Here is a 22,951-nt window from a genome sequence, read left to right as displayed (position 1 = left end):
AAGCATTTAGCACATGCAAGAACACGTCAATAAACATCAAGTCTGATGATGATGGTGCTGATGGTGGTGGTGGTGGTGGTGGTGATGGTGGTGGTGGTGATGGTGGTGGTGATGGTGGTGGTGGTGGTGGTGGTGGTGATGGTGGTGATGATGGTGGTGGTGGTGGTGGTGGTGGTGGTGGTGGTGATGGTGATGGTGGTGGTGGTGGTGGTGGTGGTGATGGTGGTGGTGATGGTGGTGGTGGTGGTGGTGGTGGTGGTGGTGATGGTGGTGGTGATGGTGTGGTGGTGGTGGTGGTGGTGGTGGGTGATGATGGTGGTGGTGGTGGTGGTTGGTGGTGGTGGTGATGATGGTGGTGGTGGTGGTGGTGGTGGTGGTGGTGATGGTGGTGGTGATGGTGTGGTGGTGGTGGTGGTGGTGGATGGTGGTGATGATGGTGGTGGTGGTGGTGGTGGTGGTGGTGGTGGTGGTGGTGATGATGGTGGTGGTGGTGGTGGTGGTGGTGGTGGTGATGGTGGTGGTGATGGTGGTGGTGTGGTGGTGGTGGTGATGGTGGTGATGATGGTGGTGGTGATGGTGGTGGTGGTGGTGGTGATGGTGGTGGTGATGGTGGTGGTGGTGGTGGTGGTGGTGGTCGTGATGATAACGATGGTGGTGATGATGGTGGTGGTGATGGTGGTGGTGGTGGTGGTGATGGTGGTGGTGATGGTGGTGGTGGTGGTGGTGGTGGTGGTGGTGGTGGTGATGGTGGTGATGGTGGTGGTGGTGGTGGTGGTCATGGTCGTGGTGGTGGTGGTTGTGGTCGTGATGATAACGATGGTGGTGATGATGGTGGTGGTGGTAATAATGATGGTGGTGGTGAAAGTCTACTCGCTACCAAGCGTCAGGCTGGAAACACAGAAATGAATACGACAGACTTGCCCTCAAGGAGCTCACAGTCTAGTAGGAGAGGCTGTTATACAAGAAAATAACTATACACTTGTAAATGCTTATACACTTGTAAGAACAATGAACCATTTGGGTGCTCAGAGGAGGGTAGGACTGACTCCACCTGAGAGTCCAGGAGCTCTCAGGTGGATTTAGGACAAGGGAGAAGACATGTGAGCTAGGACTTGAGAGATGTGTAGGAGTTCACCAAGTAAAGAAAAGACAGCATCCAGGACTCCAGAGTCCTGCTCATTCTGAACAAGGTGCCCCTTCTAAGGAATCTCGCAGGTAGGGAATCTGATCAGAGCCCAGAGTGCTCCTGCCCCCACAGTGGTGAGCAGGTGGGTGGGTAGATGGAGCAAAAGCAAACTCAGCAAAGCCTGAGCTGCCCCCAAGTGCCAAAGCAGCAGAGAGCCTCACAGGTGGCTTGCCGGGCAGAGGGCTCTACAATCATGTCGGGTTTCCAGGGTTCCTCTCTCTCCCTTTCATTGTCTTCTCAAACCTAAGTTCTGTGAGATTTTTGTCACCTCACTCATAGACATGGTCTCCTCCCTATGCCCCACACTCAGCATTAGGCAGACAGTGTCTTTGCCTGAGCCCTGGGAAGGCCATACACCTATTCCCCTCCAGTTACCCTGTTCTTCTCCACCCCCATCCCAGTGTCCTCCTTGGGTTGGTGAGTCTGGGTGCACAGGGAAATGAAGGACCAACTAGCAGCTGGGTCCCTATGCATGGAAGTCTCCAGAACTCAGAAAATCAGAGATGCCAGAAAAACAGAGACTGTTGCCTCGTCACAGCCATGTCCGCTCTCCCCAAGGTGATACCTGTGTTTCCTGAGTGATGGGACAAAGAGGAAGGAAAAGGGCTGCAGTAGTACCTGTAATGACAGAGCGTAGGTTCTGGCCTCAGACAGTCCTGAGCTATTCCCAGCTCTGTCCCTGCCTAGCTGTGTGATCTTAGGTATAAATTCATCTTTCTGGATCTCAGTTTTGTCATCCATAAAATTTAGTCACTCAACCAGTATTTATTGACCATCTATTTTATTCCAGGCCTAGTTCCAGGTATGGGGACTATTTGGGTGAATAAGACAGACCAAGTTCTAGCTTCCTGGAGAAACAAACAATCAAAATGTAAACAATTGATAGGTAATGTAATATTACATGAGAATAAATGGTCTGCCTAAGAGGTTGAGAGGAACTGGGAGGCATCTATTTTAGAGAGGGAGACAGAAAAAGCCATCCTGAGCAGGGAACATCTGAGAAGAAATCTGAATCAAATGAGGGAGTGCGCCTGTGAAGAATTGGGGAAATCACTCCTGGCAGAGGGAACAGCAAGTGAAAAGACCCTGAGGCAGGAATGAGCTTAGCAAGTTTAAGAAATTTCAGGGTAGCTAGTGTGTGGCTGACACAAGGGAAAAAGGGACAGGAAGGAAGGAGGGAAAATCTGCAAGGAAACAAGCCATTGGATCATGCAGGGCCTTGAAAGCCATGGGAAGGGCTTGGCTTTTACCCTGGGCGAGATAGGGGCATTGAAAGGATTGTGAACAGAAGAGGGACATGATCAAACCAAGATTGTTTTTTATAGGCTCCCTCTGGCTGCGGTGAGATAACAGACTCTGGAGCAGCACTGTCCAATGGAAATACAATGTAACCCACATGTATTATTTAAAGTTTTCTAATGGCCACATCAGAAAGGTAAAGAAACAGGTGAAATATTAATAATATTTTATTTCACCCAAAATATTACCATCTCGATGTCATGTCATCTGTATTAAAAAATATTAGAGCTATTTCACATTCTCTTTTTCATACCAAGTCTTCGAAATCCAGTGTATATTTTACACTTGGGGCTCATCTCAATTTGGACCAGTCACATTTCAAGTGCCCAGCGGCTACATGTGGTTACTGACTGAATAGCACAGCTCTAGAGGGCCAGGAAGGAGAACAGGAAGATCAAGGAAGGAGGCAGTTGCCAGATGCAGAAAGAAGAGGTTTTAGAGTTAGAGGGGGGAATGAGGATTAGGTGACGGGGTGGTGGCGCTGAGCTGGACCCAGGCGGGGGCCCAATGGATGGAGTCAGGGTAATAAGTCATTCCCTGGAAACGCTGTGAGACCACGAGATTTACCTGAAGAAGGTTTATTGGTGAGTACTGGGCGGGGGCGGGGGGGACAGCAAGAGAGGGAAGCAGCATTGGGCAAAGGGAGAAACTGGTGTGCAGTGCCGTCACACCAAATGCCTCTGCCAGTCTCACTGCCTCCCAAGGAGCTCTGGAGCTGGGACGGCCCTTCAGAAGTGTCCCAATTTGAAGCAAGGGGACCTGGCCTTTGCACACCCTCCTCCAAGTGACCAGCCATTGCATGCAGGCTGCCCCCACAGAAGGCAAGCTATCCACCTCCCACTAAAGCAAAGCCTGGAGACGGACTCAGCTGTGAGCTGTCAACAGCCCATACTCCTACAGTCAGGCGGCCTGGGAACTGAAGAAAAGGGACCGAGGGATTTCCTCACTCGGGCAACTTCTTCCTCCCAAGAAGAGAAGCAGTGATGTCCTGGCGACAGGAGCATCAAGCACAGGTGTCTGTGCCCAGCTGGGAAAGTTTCAGTCGCTGGAGGAACTCAGGTCCAGCTGGGGGCTCTGTCTCGAAACCACTCACTGCCCGCCCCAACCCAGTGGGACCCATCTCACAGCCAGTCCTCAGGCGCCAGTCCCAGCTTTGCAGCACCCCTCCCCCGACTGCGCCCCAGGAAGGGGCTCATCCCTGCCCTCATCCTGCTAGGACTCCAATCCCAGTACAGCTGGGCTATTGTGAGGCTTGAATGAGCTTAAGCAAGTGGAAAGGTTTTGTTCACTGTGGGATGCCATGCACACGGGAGGGGCTGTTCTTAAGCTCCTCACTTCCTGCCTTCGGAAGAGCTTTCCCCTACCCCAGCAATTCCTTCCCTGCCCCTTCTCTACTCAGCCCCTCAATCTGCCTTCTCTCACCTGATATATTCTCCCTCCCTCCCTCCCTTCTCTCTCCGTCTCTTTCTCTCTCTCTCTGCTTCCATCTCTATATCCCTCTGCCTCTCTGTGTCTCATTCTGTCTTGATCTGGGTCTCTGTCTGTAGCCCCTCCTTCTGCGATTCACCTCCAACCAGGGCAGCTCAAAGCCACCCCCCAGCTCTAGCCTGGGCAGAGAGGAGGGCAGGGAGAGTGACCACAGCAACAGCTTGGCTCAAAGCTCACCCACCCACCCCTCTGAGCCCCCACAAGGTTTCTGCTCTTGCCAATGCAGCAGCGCCCCCCACCCCAGTTCCCAGCCTGTTTGTTTACTACAGCAGTGTGGAGAGGCTCCACAGTGACTCAATTTCACCACTCCAAAAGCTTGGTGCTGGCAAAGGGCCAGCAGCCGCTGCAGCAGTGCAGGCAGACTGCCAGGCAGCGAGGCACTGTCCCCGGACCAGCGCGGCATCTTCCAGACTGGGTCATAGTGAGGGTCACAGGCCTGGCACAGTGGGGGTGGAAGCAGCAGGCAAGATCCCCACAACCCTGGCCCCCAGGGTGCCTAAGCGGGGCAGCTGCTGACAACCAGACAGCAAAGGCTGATCCTTGGGGCTATAGAGAGGGGGGCCCACATCTCAAGAAACTTCTCTAAGAACCAGGTGGGCAGAGGAAATACATAAACAGAAGGGTCACAAAAGTGTAAACACTGACCAGCTCTCCAATATAATAAGCATAACTGAACTGGTGGCTACATTAGGCATTCAGTAAGCGGATGGATGGATGGATGGATGGATGGATGGATGATGGATGGATGGATGGAGGATGGAATGGATGGATGGATGGATGGGAAGGCAGAGTCATGGTTTCCAGGTTAGCGTAGCCCATCAGTACCAGATCTTTCTTTCCCTTCATCCCACTCAGGAAATCCCCTTTGCTGGGTTTCTTTATTCGTCTAAGGTTGATAGAAGAGCCAGACTCCTTCTTTGGCCTCTGAATATTTAGCAACTTTTCTATTTCTTCTTCTCGGTCCCTTTTCCTGCAAGAGAGCATGAGAAGCCCAGGTCATGGGCACGGGTGGGTGGTCAGGAACCAAGAAGCCCACCCTGGCTGAGGCCTGTGCACTGACATTCTTAAGGAAAGGTCAGAGGGAGCCAGACAGGATAAGCACGGCCCATGCTGCCTCCAGCAGAGTTAGCAAAGCACAGGGAGTGTTTCAAGACAGTTCCATCAAACAATAGGTATGGAACCTTCTTTTCTCCCTGTCAGGAGCCTCTGCTACGAGCTGTGACTAGACTCTCTGAGCAGAGCCCAGAGGATGGGGTTTGAGCTATGGAGGGGGCTGGAGGGGGGCCAAGAGCTAAGTGGAAGATGTGGGAAAAGACAGGGAAGATGTGGCTGGGAGCCCCCGAGAAAAGGAAGTTCTGAGGCAAGCCTGGCTGGATGGGATTAACCTGGGCACCCCACCCTCGCTAGCTTCAGTGTCCTGGGTGGCTTCCAGGAGGCTCAGGGCCTGATCCTGGGCAGGGCCCAGTGAGGACATGAAAGACTCTGGAGCTGTGATGTTCTCAGGCCCGCCCCATTATAGGGATCCTGGTCTTTCTGGGTGGCAGACACTGGGTGCTCCAAGGTGGGAAGAGTCTGCAGGAATCAAAGGGGGCCCAACTGTCCCCCAGGCTTCCCCAACTCCATGTGTTATTGTGAAGATTAAATGAAGTAGTATATACACAGTGCTTAGAAACCTAATAAGTGCTCAATGAGTGTTAGCCATCAGCACCGAGGATGGTGTCTGGACAAAGTGGACCCTGAATATTTATTGGATTAATGTATGAATGAATGAATGAATGAATGTATGAATCCTGCTCCCACTTAGTTCCTCTACTTCAAATACTGGAAGACACAAATCAATATTGTCTCTATTAAGACAATATTCCCACCCCAGGGCCTTTGAACTTGCTGTTCTCTCTGCCAGGAGTGATTTCTCTCACATCGTCATATGGTTCAGTCCTTCACTTGATTCAGATCTCTGCCGCTGGAAATGAGAAAGGGCCCTGACCACTGCCTGCTAATAAAGCACCTCCCAAAGTCATCTCTCCTTCTTTAGTCAGGGACCCACACCAACTACACACACACACACACACACACACACACACACACACACACAATCCTAACTAGATGACTTCAGTGTCCCCACCCAATCCAGGGCTAGGACTTGAGCCAACAGGTGCTCTGGCCTGGCAGGTGGTCCCCCCATATGCAGTTCACCATTAGTGTCCATGCACAACAAGGGCTCATCCAACCCACAGAGGATGCCCTGCTCTGTCCCCAACCAGCCCTTCCTCCCAATCAGCCTTGGCAAGAACCATGGTACCATGCAATCAGTAGAGTCCACTGGACCAGGATTTCAGAATCCCAGCTCCAACACTTAAGGAATAAAAAACCTTTTATTGAACACTTACTGTGTGCCAGCCACTGTGCTAAGCTCCTTACACACTTGAGCTCATTTAACCCTCACAACTAAGCAAAGTAGGTATTATCCTTATTTTACCCCTAGCCAAGGCAGAATAAACTGGCTAAATGCTCAGGTTCTAGAAAGAGAGAGAGCTGCATTCTGGGCTATTTCACTCACTTGCTGTGTGACCTTGGGCAAGTCACTGCAGCTCTCTGAGTCTGCTTCCTCCTCTGTAATGAGGAGATAAGAGAGCCACTGCCTTTGATCGTGGTGAGGATCAAAGGAGATAATGGATGAAAGTGCCGCCTGGTGCCAGGCACACAGCCTTCAATCAAGGTCGGAGCCTGCCCTTCCCTCCTTATCTCACCGACTCCCCTGCCAAGCTTTGCAGGCTGGGACTGGTCTCCCCTTGGTGCCAGGCACAGGGCTGGGCACAGCCAGCATACACAGAATATTCTTGCAATTGGCAGATTTTCCCAAGGCCTGATTGCAGAGAGCACTCTCTCTCCTGGAGCACACAAGCAAGGGATCCCTATCCTGGCGAGTACCAGGGGAAGGTTCTGGAGGAGGGCCCCTTCCTGCCTCTGAGCTTCCACCTTGTTTGGAAGCCCTCACCACCACCACATGTCCTACCCTGGACCCCAGACCCTGTCCTGGCTCCTTGGGTCTGAGTTCCTACCTAGAAAACTTGACCAGGATCCTGACTTCTCCAAGGTCATGGCCATCCATAGACCCAGTCACCACCTAGTACCTGGAGCTCTGATCTCATCCTAGCCTGTTAGCTGGATCCTGCCATATTCTGACAGATATCCCCCACTCACAACAGCTGCCCAAATCCCCCATCCAGAATCCCAGGCTCCAGTCTGCCCTGCTCAACCTTCTGGTCTCCATCCACCTACCCACAGCTGTCAGCTGCACCCAACCCAATAGTCCACACACGCACATTCAGAGTCTGCAGCCAGTCCACACTAGCCATGCCCTCTGCAGGGCCCTGAAGCCTGGCAGAAAAATCACCAAAGCTCTTCAACATTAATCAAAGACACCCATAAATGCATATCTGTAAATCACATGCAAACCAAGGTAGGAATTTACATCTTTTACTGCTGAATCAGCATCTCCAGACACCCATGGAGTGGCTGCCTGTAGCTCAGAAGGTTGGGGACAAGAGCCCCCCCCCCAATTTTGGGGCCCACTGAACAATCCCAGATGCATCATCTGAGATTCTCAAACTTCCAAGTTGGGAGTACTGTTCACCATTTATTGATTGCCTACTACATGCCAGGCATTCTCTTACCCACTAGCTCCTACAGACATTAAAGGAGATAACTTGTAAAGTGCTTTGAATGGTACCTAGCAGATAGTGAGCCCCCAATATATGTGGGTTATTATTGTTAATATGATCTCTGAGCCTCATTTTCTTCCTTTGTAAATGGAAATAATAGTTTTACCTAATTCCTAGTGTTTTGATGAGGATGCAATGTGTAAACCCAGGTAGAAGCACTTAGTACAATCCCTGCACATAGTAAGCACTCAATAAATCTTAGCTATTATTATTAGCGTATGCCCATGCAAACAAGTTTTGGAAAGATATAGCTAATAGGAATAGTTCCGAAGGGTGAGGCAGAAGGACTCAGGGAGAACTCCCACTTTCTGTTTTATATATTTATGAGGTAAAGAATTTTGACAAATAAGCTTGTGTTGCTATTATCATTAGTAAGAACAATAAAGATATTCCTATTTGGGGAATAAAAGCCACGAAAGCAGAGTCTGTCCCAGGAACATTCATTTGTCAGCTACCTCCTCCAGACCTGGCCAGGTGCCAGGGGGGCCTGACCAGGGAGAGCGGTTTGCTCTGGACACGACATTTATATTAATAACACCTACGTGACTCTCCCTTTCTGGCAGGATGAGCAAACCCAGGAACCCTGGAACGTTTCCATACAAGCTACAACAGGCTTCGATTCTCCCACCTGCTCTCAAGGAGTTGGGCTTGGACCCAGGTAAAGGTTCTCTTTCTTAGATTTAGGCCCATCCCCATAGTCCACAGAAAAGCTATTATGTCTGGATTACATGCCACCCCCTGACCTTCACCATTCTTCCCTTACTCCTGTCAGCAGCAAGTGTATCGACTCTTTGGATGCTATACACCTCCATCCTGGTCACGGACAAAGAACACTGGGCAGGACTGGCTTCAAAAGGCCCTTATCCAGGGCGCTGTGGGCCCATTGCCCAGCACCCGTTGGCTTCTGTCACCCTACCAGGTACGAATAAGAAAATACACCCTCTTCTCTGAAGCCCACTTCTTCAGAGACTGAAAGCCAGCATCTCCCCCAAGCCAATTTAAAAAAATTTTTTTAAAAAAAAGGGAAATGAGATTACAGTGGCAGGGCCATGTGGTCCATCACCAGACATTCTTTATTGGTACCACTAGAGACCAGGAATTGGGCTGGTTATTGGGAGACAGAGATGAGACGGCACCAGCTGCCCCCAAGAGCTCACAGTCCCGCAGGAGAGACAGACATACGAAGGGTAATGACAACACGGGCCCATCAATGCTAACACTGAGGTATCTGCACAACACAGGGTGAAAGCAGGGCAGAGACAGTGGCTTAGTCCAGAGAAGGAGCAAGAAGACTTCCCAGAGCAGGTGACCATAACTAGGACTTGCAGGATGTGAGGTGATGGGGGGAGAAAGGCACTCCAAGGACAGGGAACTGCACATGCAAAGGCAGGGAGTCCTGAGTGCCTGGCACGTTTGTGGGAACAGAAGCTCTGTGCTGAGGGATTCCGAGGGTAGACAGGGACAGGACCACTGGGGGCTTTGGACATGAAGATGTATACACTAGGGAGCAAAGGAAGGCTTCTCAGGAGGCAAGGGACATGTCTGAGTTGTGTCTTGGAGTAGCACTTTGACTTGACTCAACAAAGGGACTGGAAGAAGGGAGAATCGTCCTAGGCCACTCACTGGATGTTATGACCTGTCTGCCTCCCTTACACAAAACTTTGGTTTCTTGGAGCCACTAGAGTGTAAACTTTAGCTGTCCCTTGAGGTGCCCAGAGCAACCAGGCCAATGGGCCTAAACTAGAGGTAAACTGAGGCACTCTACCTAAGAGCCCTTCCCTGGTAGAAAGAAGAGCAGGGACATGAGTCTGGCATATGCTCTGTTCTGAGCCACAAACAAAAGTTGAGACTCAACGATGATTTTATCTGCAATGACAAGTCCACCCCCAGGCTCAGATAGGTATTGTTCCAGGCTCAGCAGACGTCCCCAAGTCAGACAGATGTCCAGGGCTCAAACAGACATTGCCCCAAGCCAGGAAGATGTCGCACCAGGCCTGGACAGATGCCGTGCCAGGTTCAGACACATGTCCTCAGCCCAGACAGAAGCTGTCCCGGGGCCAGAAAATGTACTGGGCTCAGCCAGGTGTCCCAGCCTCAAACAGATGTTGTCTCAGGCCCACGCAGATGCTACCCTTAGCTCAGACAGATGTCTGCCACCAGAGATACATAAAGATGCTAAGAGGTCCCTAGGAAAATATAATTCCTAAATCCTCCTTTTCCACTTCCACCCTCCACCTGCTACCTCCAAGAAAGCTGAGGAAAGCCAGCATGGAGCCCAGCCAACTCTCTCCAGACCCTCCCAACTTGTAACAGCCAAGGAGCTATATCATCCTGCCCTTCCCCGTGACTCCAGGCTACTGCACAGAGGGGAGGAAGGCACGTACAGTGGGGCAATGAATGAGGCACAGGAACAGGAGTACAGGGCACTGGTGCCATCTGTGGGGTGGTGGATAGTTATGCCCAGGCTACCCGCCTGACTCTGCAGGGGGCTAGGGGATTGGGGGGCAGAAGAGGAAGGAGTGGGTTGATGTAAGGACCAGGCACGCTAAGTCCTACCTCAAACCCTACATTCTGGGGCTGGCGGGGTAGCGAATCCTGTGATCGCCACAGTCAAATCTCTGGCCGACACCCTAAGGATGTCATTGCTGGGTCATTTGAAGGTAATTACTGCTCCAAAGCTGGGCTGCATTAAGCTCTGGAGAAAGAGGAATAAGGAGGCTGGCCCAATGGGGACACAAAGTGGGAGATAGTCCCGTTCACCAACTTGGTCCTGGCTTTTGGTTCCCAAATGCCCTTATAGTGACATCCGGACATGGAAGGAAAAAGAGCATCCCCTCACGGCCACACAGCTCCTATCAGATGCTATGCAGAAACTGGGGTTCAGGGGCCATGGGGTGCTGCTGTTCCTGGCCCATGGGTGGAAGAGGCAGCCACTAGACCCGGGATGGGGAGAGAGGTACAGTGAGAGCCTAACCTCCTCATCCACCCTAAGGGGCCTCCACTGGACTCAGTCCCTTCCCAGGGGAACTGAGAGGCAGTGGCTCATGAATATGTAAATTCACCTTGAGCCACAAACCCCCAAAGCAGGTCCAAGTAGGGACTTCCCTCTGTTTCTACTTACTTCCCCTCAAGAGCGACCTGGAGGCTGAGGAAGGTAAGATGTGGTCTTTAAAACCACTCTCAAACGATAGCACTGTCTGACAGTTACAAACACCAGCGCACACACATTAACGCAAACCAGGCACAAGCACACAAATCCTTATGGGCATCTAGAAAGTACAAACACACGAAGCCATGCAAGCATGCTAACATGTAGTCATCACACACACACGCCCACACCAAGCCCCCAGCACACTGCTGTAAACACTGTACCTGACACAAACAGGAGAACTCCCCTTTCACCCTTCCAATCCACCCAAGCTGCCCGCTCCCACTCTCAACTGGGCCACAAAGTGAACACCAGCCCAGGAAGGCACCTCACTCTTTTAAGGATGGTGACAAGAACTAAAATAATCACTCACTGCTCCCACCCCACCCTGTGGTAGTGAATTTTGCAGCCATCCAGAAAAAAAAGTGTGTTAAAAAAAAAAAAACAAACCCAAACCCAGCCCCAGCCTTTCAGAGTGATTAATCCCGCTAATGATTTACCGATTTGCAGAGAGCGTGTTCTGCATAACCGGATTGTGGGCATTCACACCAGCTCAGAGGCTGCCATTCTGCTCAAAATGAAAGTAAATTTCAAGAGTAATTGGCCACCCCTCATTTGAATATTCTACTGATGCACCGGGAGGACCCCCACCTTTACCCATAGGCCTAGGAGGTTGGGGCAGGGGGAACGCAAGGAAAGCTTCATACCTAAAAGATGAATTTCACCTTTCATCCTTCCTTCCCTTCACCAAGACTGAGATAGGACACCTTAGATGAAATCAGTGAGGCTGCTTCTTTCTCCACTGCCACAGGCAGCAGCACCCCTCGCTCCTCTATGCGAGGCTTTTGGGAACACAGGAACAATGGAAGAGGTGCAGACACCTGGAGGGGCTGAGTTTAGACAGCATAGGTAAGGGCTTGAGAGTTCAGAACAGTGATCACATCCCATGTGGGAGAGCTTTCTGGATGGTGGTCAGCACTGTGAATCTGTCTAGCTGGCACCAAATTTCACCAAGGCAGCTGATGGACAAGATGACCTGGTGCCACCCCAGGCGGGAATCTGGGACAGCCGGGACCCTGCCAGACTCTTACAGTCAAAAACACATTCCAGCCCAGAACAACAGGGTAATGGGCGTGGTCACTCCTGCCATTGCTGAGCAAGAACTGGCTGGGGGAGTGGGAGGCGCTGATTCTGCTCACACAGCCTCTTACTCACCCCAGGCAGCCCCGGGAGAAAAACCAAGCCACACTTTCCAAGTTTCCATCCGGGCAGTGATCTCACCCCATCTTCACAAGAAACCAGTAGAGACCATCCTGCCCAGCTTACAGATGAAGGTTGAGTTTCACAGAGATTAGGAGGCTGAGACTGGTCCGATGTCATCCAGCAGGCCTGAGTCTGAGCCAAGACAGAATCCAGGTCTCCTGACACTGAAAATGCAGGACGTAGGGTGTGAGGAAAAGACTGGCAAAAGGGAAAGGAAGTGGGCTATGAGTGCTGTCCCTTGTCCCAGCCTAGTCTGACTCTGGACAAAGGTTCAAAGCCCACACACACAGGAGGGCATCCTAAGGCACCAGCTCCTCCAGCAGCTGTCCTCCATGGGCTCTGATCTCCCCCTCTCTTTAGCTCTTCTCAGCATTCCTGACTTCAAGGAATCCAAGAGGAGTGTCCTGGAGCCTGTCTGCCCCCAAACTAAAAAGGCCTCGGGTCTGCAGCTGCATCTGCTCTCAGCGCTTCCTGGCCTCCAAGTCACCACTGACTGACAAGACACAGCGCAGGGGTTCAGAGTCCAGTGGGGGAAAGCAGCCAGACCCAGCTGCCCCCCCTTTCCCCCTCCCAAACCTTGCTCGGTATGCCAGGCTCGCCTGCCTAGGGTATGTGTCTGGAATATTACAGTGCGTATGTGGCCACGAGGTGCTGACGGAGAGTGCGGTTGTGCTCTAGAGGCCAAGTCTGAATCTCTCAGGAGGGAGTGTGAATGTAGCCGGCAGAGGTTTGTGTCTGTGACTCTGGGCTCTGCAGAAAGAGGACCTGGTGCTGGAGCTTGTGTCGTTGTCATTCATCCCTACAGAGCTTCCCCCTGCAGCCCCTCTGGCTCAGGGACCCCCCACAGCGAGGGCCCCATCTGCTGGAGGCTCAGTGACCTGTGTCAAATGAGCAAGCTCTCTGTCACACTCCAGAGCCTGGAGGAGGCTGGGACCCAGCCACTCTGGGAAAGCCCAGGCAGCTCCTGGCCTGGGGGTGGGCTGGAAAGGGGGCCCGATGGGGAGGGAGGTCTGGGAGCCTCTGAGGCTGGGGGCCTGGTTGGGAGCTGCCTTCCACAGACAAGAGGAGTGAAAAAATATATATATATATGTGAAAAGACAGTGCTTTCCTGCTTCCTTGGGACTAACGCTGCTGCCTAACATCATGGACCAAGCTCTGGGCTGGGCACACCCCTTCCTCTGCTTTCTGACCCGCTGTGTAGATGTGTTAGTTCCTACACGGTATGGGTATGCATGTGTGTGTCTATGTGATGTGTGGGGTAGGCCCCTTTGTATCTGTGCAATGGGGAGTGTATGTGGTGGCGCTGTAGGCTCATGTGTGTGAACACAAGTGTGTGCCTATTCGTGTGAATCGGCAAGCCAGGTGAGAGCCTCCAGGCTTGTGCCCCCAAGGGCCTGCAGGTCTTATGTATTTCTGTGTCGCTGAAGGAATGCCTACCTGAGCCTATGTGTAGGTTCTGTGTGTGCATGTTCCTGTTCACACACATGCCTGAATTTATCATTGTGTGGTTTGGGTGAGTATGAACATCCGACCTAATGGTATGAGTCCACATGTCCCTATTCAATCTGTATGCTTGTCCCTGAGCTAACATGCACGTGGGTGCGTGTGTATGCACATCTCTTCACATGCCAAAACCAGTCTGCGTCTGAGTGGGTCAGCTGAGTGTCCGACTGTCGTGTTCCAAGTTCTCCCCAGGGTCTGTGAGGGCAGGGCTCCAGGAGAGAGGGCTTGTCCTGCAGCAGGTGTCTCTGCCAATGACCATGCCACAGTCCCCAGTGTCCCACACAGAACCTCTGGAAGCAAGAGCCAAGAGGATGTGGACACTTCCTCGAGAAACAAACTCTCAAAAACAAGAAAATTTGGACTTGAGACCAAACCCATATCATTGTAGAGTGTCTAAAATTTCCAAAGCAGAGAAAGGGACGTTATCCTTTCCTATCCACACTGCCGCTCACTCCAGGGCAGTATCTAACATTAAGAGGGCATCTAAATGACATGTTTTGCTTCCGCCTTGGAGCTTCAGAGCAATCCTGAAAAGCAGGCTTTACTGTCCCCGTTTTAAGATGAAGAAACTGAGGGTCTGACTGGCAAAGCCACTAGCACAAAGTCACAGGCTGAGAATGGGAGTAATGGGATTGGTACTAAGATTTGCCGACTGACAAGCTGGTAACCTAGGAGTCTGGCTTTGCTGCAGGCACGCCTCAGTTCAGCACAGACCTGGGAACCCAGCTTAAGAGCACCAGCTGGCCCTGGCTTCCCCCTAAGAGCTACCAGACAGAGGGCTCCCTCTGCTGTGATAGCCAAAGCCACTGACTGGCAACCTTCCCCATCCCAGAGCAACGGGGAGAATGATGAGGAGGGGGACCTTCCCAGGTCCTATGCCCTCAGATGAGCCTCGGTTCCTTCAGCTATGCACTGGCAATAACAGTCTCAGTGTTCTCTCACAGGGCTGAGAGATGCAGGTACAATGGGGAATGAAAAGCGCTTGGTAAAGCATTGTGCCATCGTTCTTCAAGTCTCAGTGACAACCACAAAGACTGGACATCACAACACCCGTCCACTGTCCAGACATTGCTTTTCCTCCAACAGAAACTGAGACAGATTCATAGAATCACAGGCTATCAGAGCTAGAAGGGCCTGAGACATTAACTGGTCCAAACCTCCACAACCCTATTCTACGGAGGAGGAAACTGAGATTTTGTTACAGTGGGGGAGTAACTTGCCCATTCGCTGGGCACTAACAATAGAAACAAGCAGAGTAAAAGCCCTTTCTGGAGCTTTCACCCCCCATTGTCTAGTACCACCCTCTGACTTAACCTTAGTGAGACAGGTGGGCCACTTATGGTACTGTTATTCCCAATTTGCAGGTAGGAAAACCAAGAGCTAGAAAGACTGGACCAGAGTTCTTCTTGCCCAGAACGATAGTGGCAGGTCTGGGTTGGAAGCCAAGCTTCAGTGATATGAAGGGCTGGCATGAGACAAGGCTTCACTAGAGGATTTCCAACCTTGGTCTTACCTCCTGGGCCTAGGAGAGGCGACAGGAAGGCAAGTGAACCAGAAGGTCCGCTGCAATGATCTTATGAAGAAAAGGTGACTCAAGGTGACCACTTTCTGGGCCAGAGTCCAGGAAAGCCCAGCATCCCTAGCTGGATTCAGACACAAGGCTCCATCACAGCCCTTGCAGCCAGGGTGGTACCTAAGGAGCCTGCTCAGGACAGTGGCCACTGGCCAGACAAGAACCTTGCCCTGTCCCATTCCATCCCCTGGAGACCAGCCACGGGCTGGTCCTAGGGCGTTCAGGGCCTGGGTGAGCACAGTCTGTGCCCAGAATGACCCTTATCACTGTGGACTCTGTCCCAGCAACCCCTGGGTTCATCTCCACAGCAGCTGCCACCAGAGCCCTCATCGCTATTCTTCACACTCTGAGGCTTTATTCCACAGTCCTGACTTGCCCAATTGGGCCCTAACTGGGGCCCCAGTTCAGTCCTGTGATTTGGGACCCCAGAGCCCTGGAACCTCTGAATCCATGTAGACAAGATCAGGGAGAGAAAAGAGCTGGGCTAGCAGCTAGAAGACTGTGTGAGAGAAACCTCAGTGTGGGGAAGAGGTGGAGGCCACAGCTCACTCCACTCAACCTCGAGCCCAGTGTGGGGCTCAGAGGCACAGACCAGCTGTTGCTGAGGTCCGAGTCCACTTAGGATTCTTCAGAGTACTCAAAGGGGGTAGGGGGTGCGGGGGGAGCGAGGAGGTACCCGAATTGTATGCCTCACCTTTCCAAATAAGGCCCCCTCTATCTCAATTCCCTTTTCAACAGCCCCAGGCAACTCGGGTTAAATCCAGTTCAGGGCTCCATACAAGGCTGGACAGCTCCCGGACTGCATGACGAATTTCTGAAGTGCCAGACGTCCTTCCCCAAGTCCACGCCACTCCTCACCTACAGCAAGTTTCCCGGGTCGTGACCCCGCCATGACCCCATCAGGCAGGGAGGAAAAGGAGGGAGAAGGCGGCGGCAGTGTGGGACAGATACTGTTGAGCCCAATGTGTCCAACACCCCTGTCCGCGGCGTTTACTCCGGAGCTACAGTTGAGGTCCTCTCACTATGAAACCCCGAAACCGTGGAGCGCCGCCCGAGTACATCGCTGCCGCCGGCCGTTCCACCCCGAGCCGCCCGCGCGGTACTCACCTGGGCCACGGTGCCCCGAAGGGGAGCCCGCGCGAGGCCTAAAGCAGGGGTCGGTCCGACTCCGCCAGCGCTAGACGCGCTCTCAGGGACGCGGAGGTTGACAGAGTTGCGACGCCGTGTCTAGAGCGAGAAGAAGGGAAAGGAAACGCCCGGGGGAGATGCGCAGAGGACAGCTCTGTGCCGGCTGGAAAGCCGCGGAGGCGAGGCGGGCAAGGTGAGCAGCCGCGCCGGAACCGAGTCGGGGACCCGCGCCACCTCCCACTCGCAGCCACGAGACCCGCGGGAATCCCGGCCCTCCCGCAGCTGCACTACGGAGGGAGGAGCGCGGGGCTGAGCTGCTTATCGAAGCCCGAGCGCCTCCCGGAGCCCGCAATCCCCCGCCGCTTCTGGCCGCCTGGCCGGAGACGGGCTGGAATTCGGCTCCCGTGGAGAGGGGGACCCGCCGAGTTCCAAGCCTCCAGCGCAGGGGGAAAGCGGGCCCACGCAGCCAGGACGAGAGGGGGTGCGGTCCCGGTGCCACCCCCGCGCCACTCCCCACGTGGCGGCCGCGCCCCCGGGGCGTGAGTGTGTACGCGGACGGTGGGGGGCTGTGAATGAAGCCCCAGCGACCAATCAGCACGGCCGGCGCGCGGGACCCCAGGAGCGAGGCCCAATGGCGAACTCTGGGCGGCCCGGCCGAGAGGCAGGCGGGCGCGGGGGGCGGAGGGCCGGGGCCGGGGGGCGGGAGGCGGCTCCGCGGGCAGCCAATGGGCGGCGGGTGGGGTGGGGCTCCGGAGCGCTGAGCGGGTCGGGGCTTTAAGCCGGCGGAGCGCCGCGGCAGGCCCCGCAGACGGAGCGGAGCGGCGGCGGCGGCGGCGCGGCGCAGGGCGCGGGGCGGCATGGCCACCACCGCGCAGTACCTGCCGCGGGGCCCCGGAGGCGGAGCCGGGGGCACCGGACCGCTTATGCACCCGGACGCCGCGGCGGCAGCGGCGGCGGCGGCCGCCGCCGAGCGGCTACACGCGGGGGCCGCGTACCGCGAAGTGCAGAAGCTGATGCACCACGAGTGGCTGGGCGCGGGCGCGGGCCACCCCGTGGGCCTAGCGCACCCCCAGTGGCTACCCACGGGAGGAGGAGGCAGCAGCGACTGGGCTGGCGGCCCGCACCTGGAACACGGCAAGGCGGGCGGCGGCGGCACCGGTCGAGCCGACGACGGCGGCGGCGGCGGTTTCCACGCGCGCCTGGTGCACCAGGGGGCGGCCCACGCGGGCGCGGCATGGGCCCAGGGCGGCACGGCGCACCACTTGGGCCCCGCCATGTCGCCGTCGCCGGGGGCCGGCGGGGGTCACCAGCCCCAGCCGCTCGGGCTGTACGCGCAGGCGGCCTACCCGGGGGGCGGCGGCGGCGGCCTGGCTGGGATGCTGGCGGCAGGCGGCGGCGGCGCGGGGCCGGGCCTGCACCACGCGCTGCATGAGGATGGCCACGAGGCTCAGCTGGAGCCGTCGCCTCCACCGCACCTGGGCGCCCACGGACACGCACACGGACATGCACACGCCGGCGGCCTGCACGCGGCGGCGGCGCACCTGCACCCGGGCGCAGGCGGCGGTGGCTCGTCGGTGGGCGAGCACTCGGACGAGGACGCGCCCAGCTCGGACGACCTGGAGCAGTTCGCCAAGCAGTTCAAGCAGCGGCGCATCAAGCTCGGCTTCACGCAGGCCGACGTGGGGCTGGCGCTGGGCACGCTGTATGGTAACGTGTTCTCTCAGACCACCATCTGCCGCTTCGAGGCCCTGCAACTCAGCTTCAAGAACATGTGCAAGCTCAAGCCGCTGCTCAACAAGTGGCTGGAGGAGACCGACTCGTCCAGCGGCAGCCCCACCAACCTGGACAAGATCGCGGCGCAGGGCCGCAAGCGCAAGAAGCGCACGTCCATCGAGGTAGGGGTCAAAGGCGCGCTCGAGAGCCACTTTCTCAAGTGCCCCAAGCCCTCGGCACACGAGATCACCGGCCTGGCCGACAGCCTGCAGCTGGAGAAGGAGGTGGTGCGCGTCTGGTTCTGCAACCGGCGGCAAAAGGAGAAGCGCATGACCCCCGCAGCCGGCGCCGGCCACCCACCCATGGACGACGTTTATGCACCTGGCGAGCTGGGGCCGGGCGGGGGCGGTGCGTCGCCGCCCTCGGCGCCCCCGCCACCCCCGCCGGCTGCGCTACACCACCACCACCATCACACACTGCCGGGTTCCGTGCAGTGACCCCGCGGGCCGGGCCCCCGCCGGCGCGCGGCGAGGCGCCGCGCGGCCTGTACTCTTTTTGTTCGGTTGCTTTGGATTTTACAAAAAGCCCAGAAACTTTCGAACAAAACCAAACACCCGGACGACCATCTCCGGCGAGCGGCGAAGACGACTAGTCTGCGTCGCCCGAGTCCCGGAGGAGTGAAGGGAAGATCCGGACAGCGCCAACTCACCCCGGGCATCCAGCCCGCCGCCTACTCCCTGCCCCCATCCCCTCGACGACTCCCGCCCCTGCCCCCCGGGCTGTTCGGGGCCGGATCCCGGCAGCGGCCTCCCCACAGCGACAGGTAACGCGGTACGGGGTTAGGGATTCCCCGGGAGAGAGGACGAAGAGAGGAGGGTTCCCCGTCCCTCTCCCCGGAGCGGATGCCGGAGCCTGCGGATCGAGGGTGGGGGACTGTCACTGTTCTCTCCGCGCCTCTTCTCTCCCATAAGGATGCGCCCCATCCCTCTTACTCTCCTCCGGGCTTGGTTTTTTACGGTTTTTATTTATTCAAGGAGCCTCTCCGCTCCTGGGGTCCTTCTAACTCCGCCCGCGCCCTTAATTTAAATCGCTGTATACTGTATTTATCGGGGCCCCGGAGGGGAGGCCGCGAGAGCCGCGTCTGTGTATAAAAGCAGGAAATAGCCAAAGCTTTAATCTAGCCTAATTTATTTTTTCCCCTTACTTTCTCCTACCCTACCCCAAAAGAGCAAAACTAAAAAACAAAAACTAACAAAAAAAAATTCGAGTGTTCATTTTCGTTTCGTTTTATCCGAGTCCCAGCTCGGTTCCCGGCCACGCTGGAGGGGTCTGCGCTCCCACCACATCCGGATGGGAAGGGCCTTCTGCCTCGCTGCAGACTGACCACCGCACAACAGGGCCATGGCTCCCCGCGGGGCCCTGCCCTCCTGGCCACAAACAAACGAAACTTGGAAAAGTTGGAGGTATTTTTTAACCAGCTGTAGAAATAAGTCGTTCCCTGAGAGCCTTCAGCCTGAGTCCCTGAAGCTCCCGTCTGCTCCCTTTGCAGCCCCCTGGGATGCGGGATGCTGGGGGAGGCTGAGAGAGAAATTCCCCAAGTTTGGGGTGAGGTGGGAACCATGTAAATATGTGAGATATGTACACACTGGCGGGAGAAGAAACATTTTGTGCTTGGTTTTTATTTTTGGTTTTCCGGGTTGCCCTCCGTCCCCATCCTAAAGGATTTTGTATACTGACTAATCCGAAAAAGATATTTTAATATGATTTCCAGATTTCTGACCCATCTCTATTTATTTTCTGGATGTGTTTGGAGCTTCCCCCTTCTCCATTTCTTGTTCTGTTTGTTACAGTTTGAATTTAAATTTTGTTATTTTTATTATTTTTTGGAACAATGTTTTGGTGCATTCTCTTTGTATCTTTATTGCAAAAAAATAATGTAGACTGGGAAGTTCCCTTTATATTTATGTTATAGTAAATATTTTATTACTCACATAAACATGTACCCCAGGGCTGTGTCCTGTCCTCTTTACTACCAGGGCTGGGTTGGTTTGTGGATAAAGTGATGGGATACCCTGGCTCACCTCCCCTAAAGTCCTGGCTTCACTATTTTGGAGAAAGGTGACCACACAGACCTGCCAGGCCAATATCAGGATCGCTTGTTACTAGGGCAACAGTGGGGCCCCTGCCTCTGGTGAGTGAGTTTAGGGAAGATGAAGCTGCCTCTTGTCCCGTCCCATACACAGACTATCCTGAGACCAGACCAGGGGAAGGACAGTGAATCACAGACACCACACTGAATTTGGGTCAGCCATTCCTCAGGCATGCTTGACTGCTCTTCTCAGCCTCGACCTGGACCACCACCACCAGCCCCACATCTATGTATCCCCCACCCAACACCCCAACCCCTAACTTTGGTTTCACTTTGCATTCCACGTGTGGGATCTGGGCCAGTTTCACCATTCCCGGTGCTGGGGCAGCTGGAAGCTGGGTCAGGCCCCACCAGCCCGCCCAGACTGGCTCTCCACCCACAGGCAAATGGTGCCCAAACCTACCTGGATCCACGGAAAGTTCCTTCAGTGGTCCTGGGGAGGGAGCCCTTCCTGTTTGCTTGGGCAAAGCCTGCCCTGCTTCTCAGCAAACAAACCACCTGCTTCACCTTCTCATGTGGAAGAGTGGGGGTACAAACAACTGTCCCACCAAAAGCCTTACCATCTCCTCTCTAGAGATGGATACCCAAGGACCCCCACCCACCCAGGGAGTGATGCACATACCTATGGTAAGGTCCCATGGCTGTGCAGTCATGACCTGGGTGGGGGGAATAGACATCCTCAGACATCTCCCTCTGAAGACTTCGGCAGCAACTTAACCCCTCACCAGAGTCAGGATGGCTGAGGCAGTGCTGGGTTCCCGGGCCGAAGCCGAAGACTACTTGTGTCCTAGCCAAGATCTCTTTTCCTTTAAAACAACTCTTCTTAAAAACACTAATAAGACAGCTCTCCCTATCTCTTCTGTAGATGTGTTCTTTTCCCTTCTCAGGAGAAACCACATGCAGTTTCTCTTACTCTTCGTGGAGACAAAGCTTGAAGACAATCGCTGGACTGGGGAGAAAGTGTCTACAACGAGGGTATATATGTAGCCCACCCCCTCCAGGGAAGCTGCCCAATAGCCGGTGGCATCTAGGGCGCCCAGAGAGGTGTTCCCAGGCCCCCACGTTGGGGGTCCCTAGCCAGATCAGGGCCTCAGGATGATTGTGCCATGCTAAGAGCTCCGGTGACTCTGGGCTCTGCCCCTCAATCTTGGGGGAATTGGCTCTGCAAGTATAAAGGCCACCAGGGTTTTCAAATGCTCAGCCTCTCACTGCTTTTTTTTCTTTCCTCCCTCCTTCAGTCCAGACTCGTGAGCAATTAGCCCTGTAATTGGCACCCATGTCTCAGCCAGTACCCGTACTGGCAGACCAGTGAGCCTCCCCATGCTTCTTAAAGAGGAGGCCAGGAATTTACAAGCCAGCAGGTGACAGCGTGGCCCAGAGCCACAAGCTGCCCTACCTCAACCTCTCATTTCCTGCTCCACTAACTATGGAACTTCGAGGCAGTGCCACACTCCTTCCTTATTTCTCTTTTCCTGGATTTGTCCCAGCCTCAGGGCCCTGAAATGGAAAATGAAGTTCAGAGCTTCCTGCGGCCTGTGCCACCCTGAGCTTCAGCAGGTTTGGAAAGGGTGACTGGGAAGATGGGTCATTTTCACTGGCCTCTGCCTGCCGCTGACACCGATTGATTGATTGATTGATTTCCTAATTGTCTGCTTAATCCTGTACAGGAGGGTGGATTTATTATTTAAGCAAGTCAACTCAAAAACAGCTAAACAATGTGGCCTCCCAAGCACCAGCAGCAGCTGAGGAGTAGAACAAAAAGATGAAAGGAAAAAAAACATGGAAAAGGGGACAGAAGAAAATCTTCCACTTTGTAAGGATTTTGCTTAATGAGACACCAGCCTGGGACAGCTATCCAGTGACCAACCTTGGGTCACAGAAGGCCCCCCAGGGCTCCTTCCCCTAGTCTCCAGCCTGGAATGAGGCTAGGAACCACGGAACATTTGACCATATGAAGAGAAGCCATAGGGAGAGAAATATTTCACCCTGGCATCTTACTGGCTGGATAGAATAGAGTTTAGGAAAGCCGCAGTCAGCCCTGAGCTTGGCCGCGCCGTTTCTCCATCCGTGTGTGTGTGTGGATCGACCGGCTCTTCCCTGAGATCCTCAGACTTCCTTTCGTTCCAGAGAGGCAGAAGTTCCCAACATCAACCTCCAAGAAGCCCAAACTTTCCCTAGCAGATCTGGAATTTTCTGATCCCATCTTCCTTCCTTATCTGAACAAAATTATCTTCTATGATCATGTGGCCACAAATCCTGTTAGAGCTTCACTCTCCCCATGTGACCTCTGTGTATTAGTGTATGAATTTGTGTGTGTGCCACTGAGCTTGCTTTCAGAGGTAGAAGGGGGAAAAGACAGTTTATGCTGTACTGCTAATGTTTGAACTGGGAAAATATTTGCAGGGCAGGGGTTGGCCAACAACAGGAAGAAGGAAGGTGGCCATTGTGGTCACCTGTGGTCATCAAGGCAACCCCAGAAGGCGCCCTGCACTGTGCCTCCTGCACCAGGAAGTTGCACTCGTTTGTATGTTACCTGGCTTAGGTTCGGTGCAATTGTTCCTTGACCCCAGGACTCGACTGAGTGAACACAGGATTAGCTGACCAACCACAGCTACCCACTTAGAACTGTTTGGAATCTGGTCTCCACTGGAGAGGCTCTGGCCTGCATATGGGAGCGTCAAGCCCCCAGTGATCCACCCAGGTCCAGGCTTTCCTCAGCAGGGCTTGAGCTCCAGAAAGGAGACCCACCTGAGCAGGGGAAGGAGCAGGGGAAGGT

The 22,951-nt window shown here is 54.3% G+C and overlaps 1 protein-coding gene across 1 annotated transcript; it reads left to right on the top strand.

The window, feature by feature from the left end:
- The first annotated feature begins 17,123 nt into the window (after nt 1–17,123).
- POU3F1 (POU class 3 homeobox 1) lies at nt 17,124–20,027 on the top strand. Its single transcript, XM_033113344.1, has one exon. It carries the CDS (start codon nt 17,171–17,173, stop codon nt 18,521–18,523), a length of 1,353 nt encoding a protein of 450 aa, XP_032969235.1. The 5' UTR covers nt 17,124–17,170; the 3' UTR covers nt 18,524–20,027.
- Nucleotides 20,028–22,951: the final 2,924 nt, after the last annotated feature.

The sequence above is a fragment of the Rhinolophus ferrumequinum genome, chromosome 9 (genome assembly GCF_004115265.2).
Source record: "Rhinolophus ferrumequinum isolate MPI-CBG mRhiFer1 chromosome 9, mRhiFer1_v1.p, whole genome shotgun sequence".
NCBI lineage: Eukaryota > Metazoa > Chordata > Mammalia > Chiroptera > Rhinolophidae > Rhinolophus > Rhinolophus ferrumequinum.
This window is presented reverse-complemented; position numbering and strand designations above follow the sequence as displayed.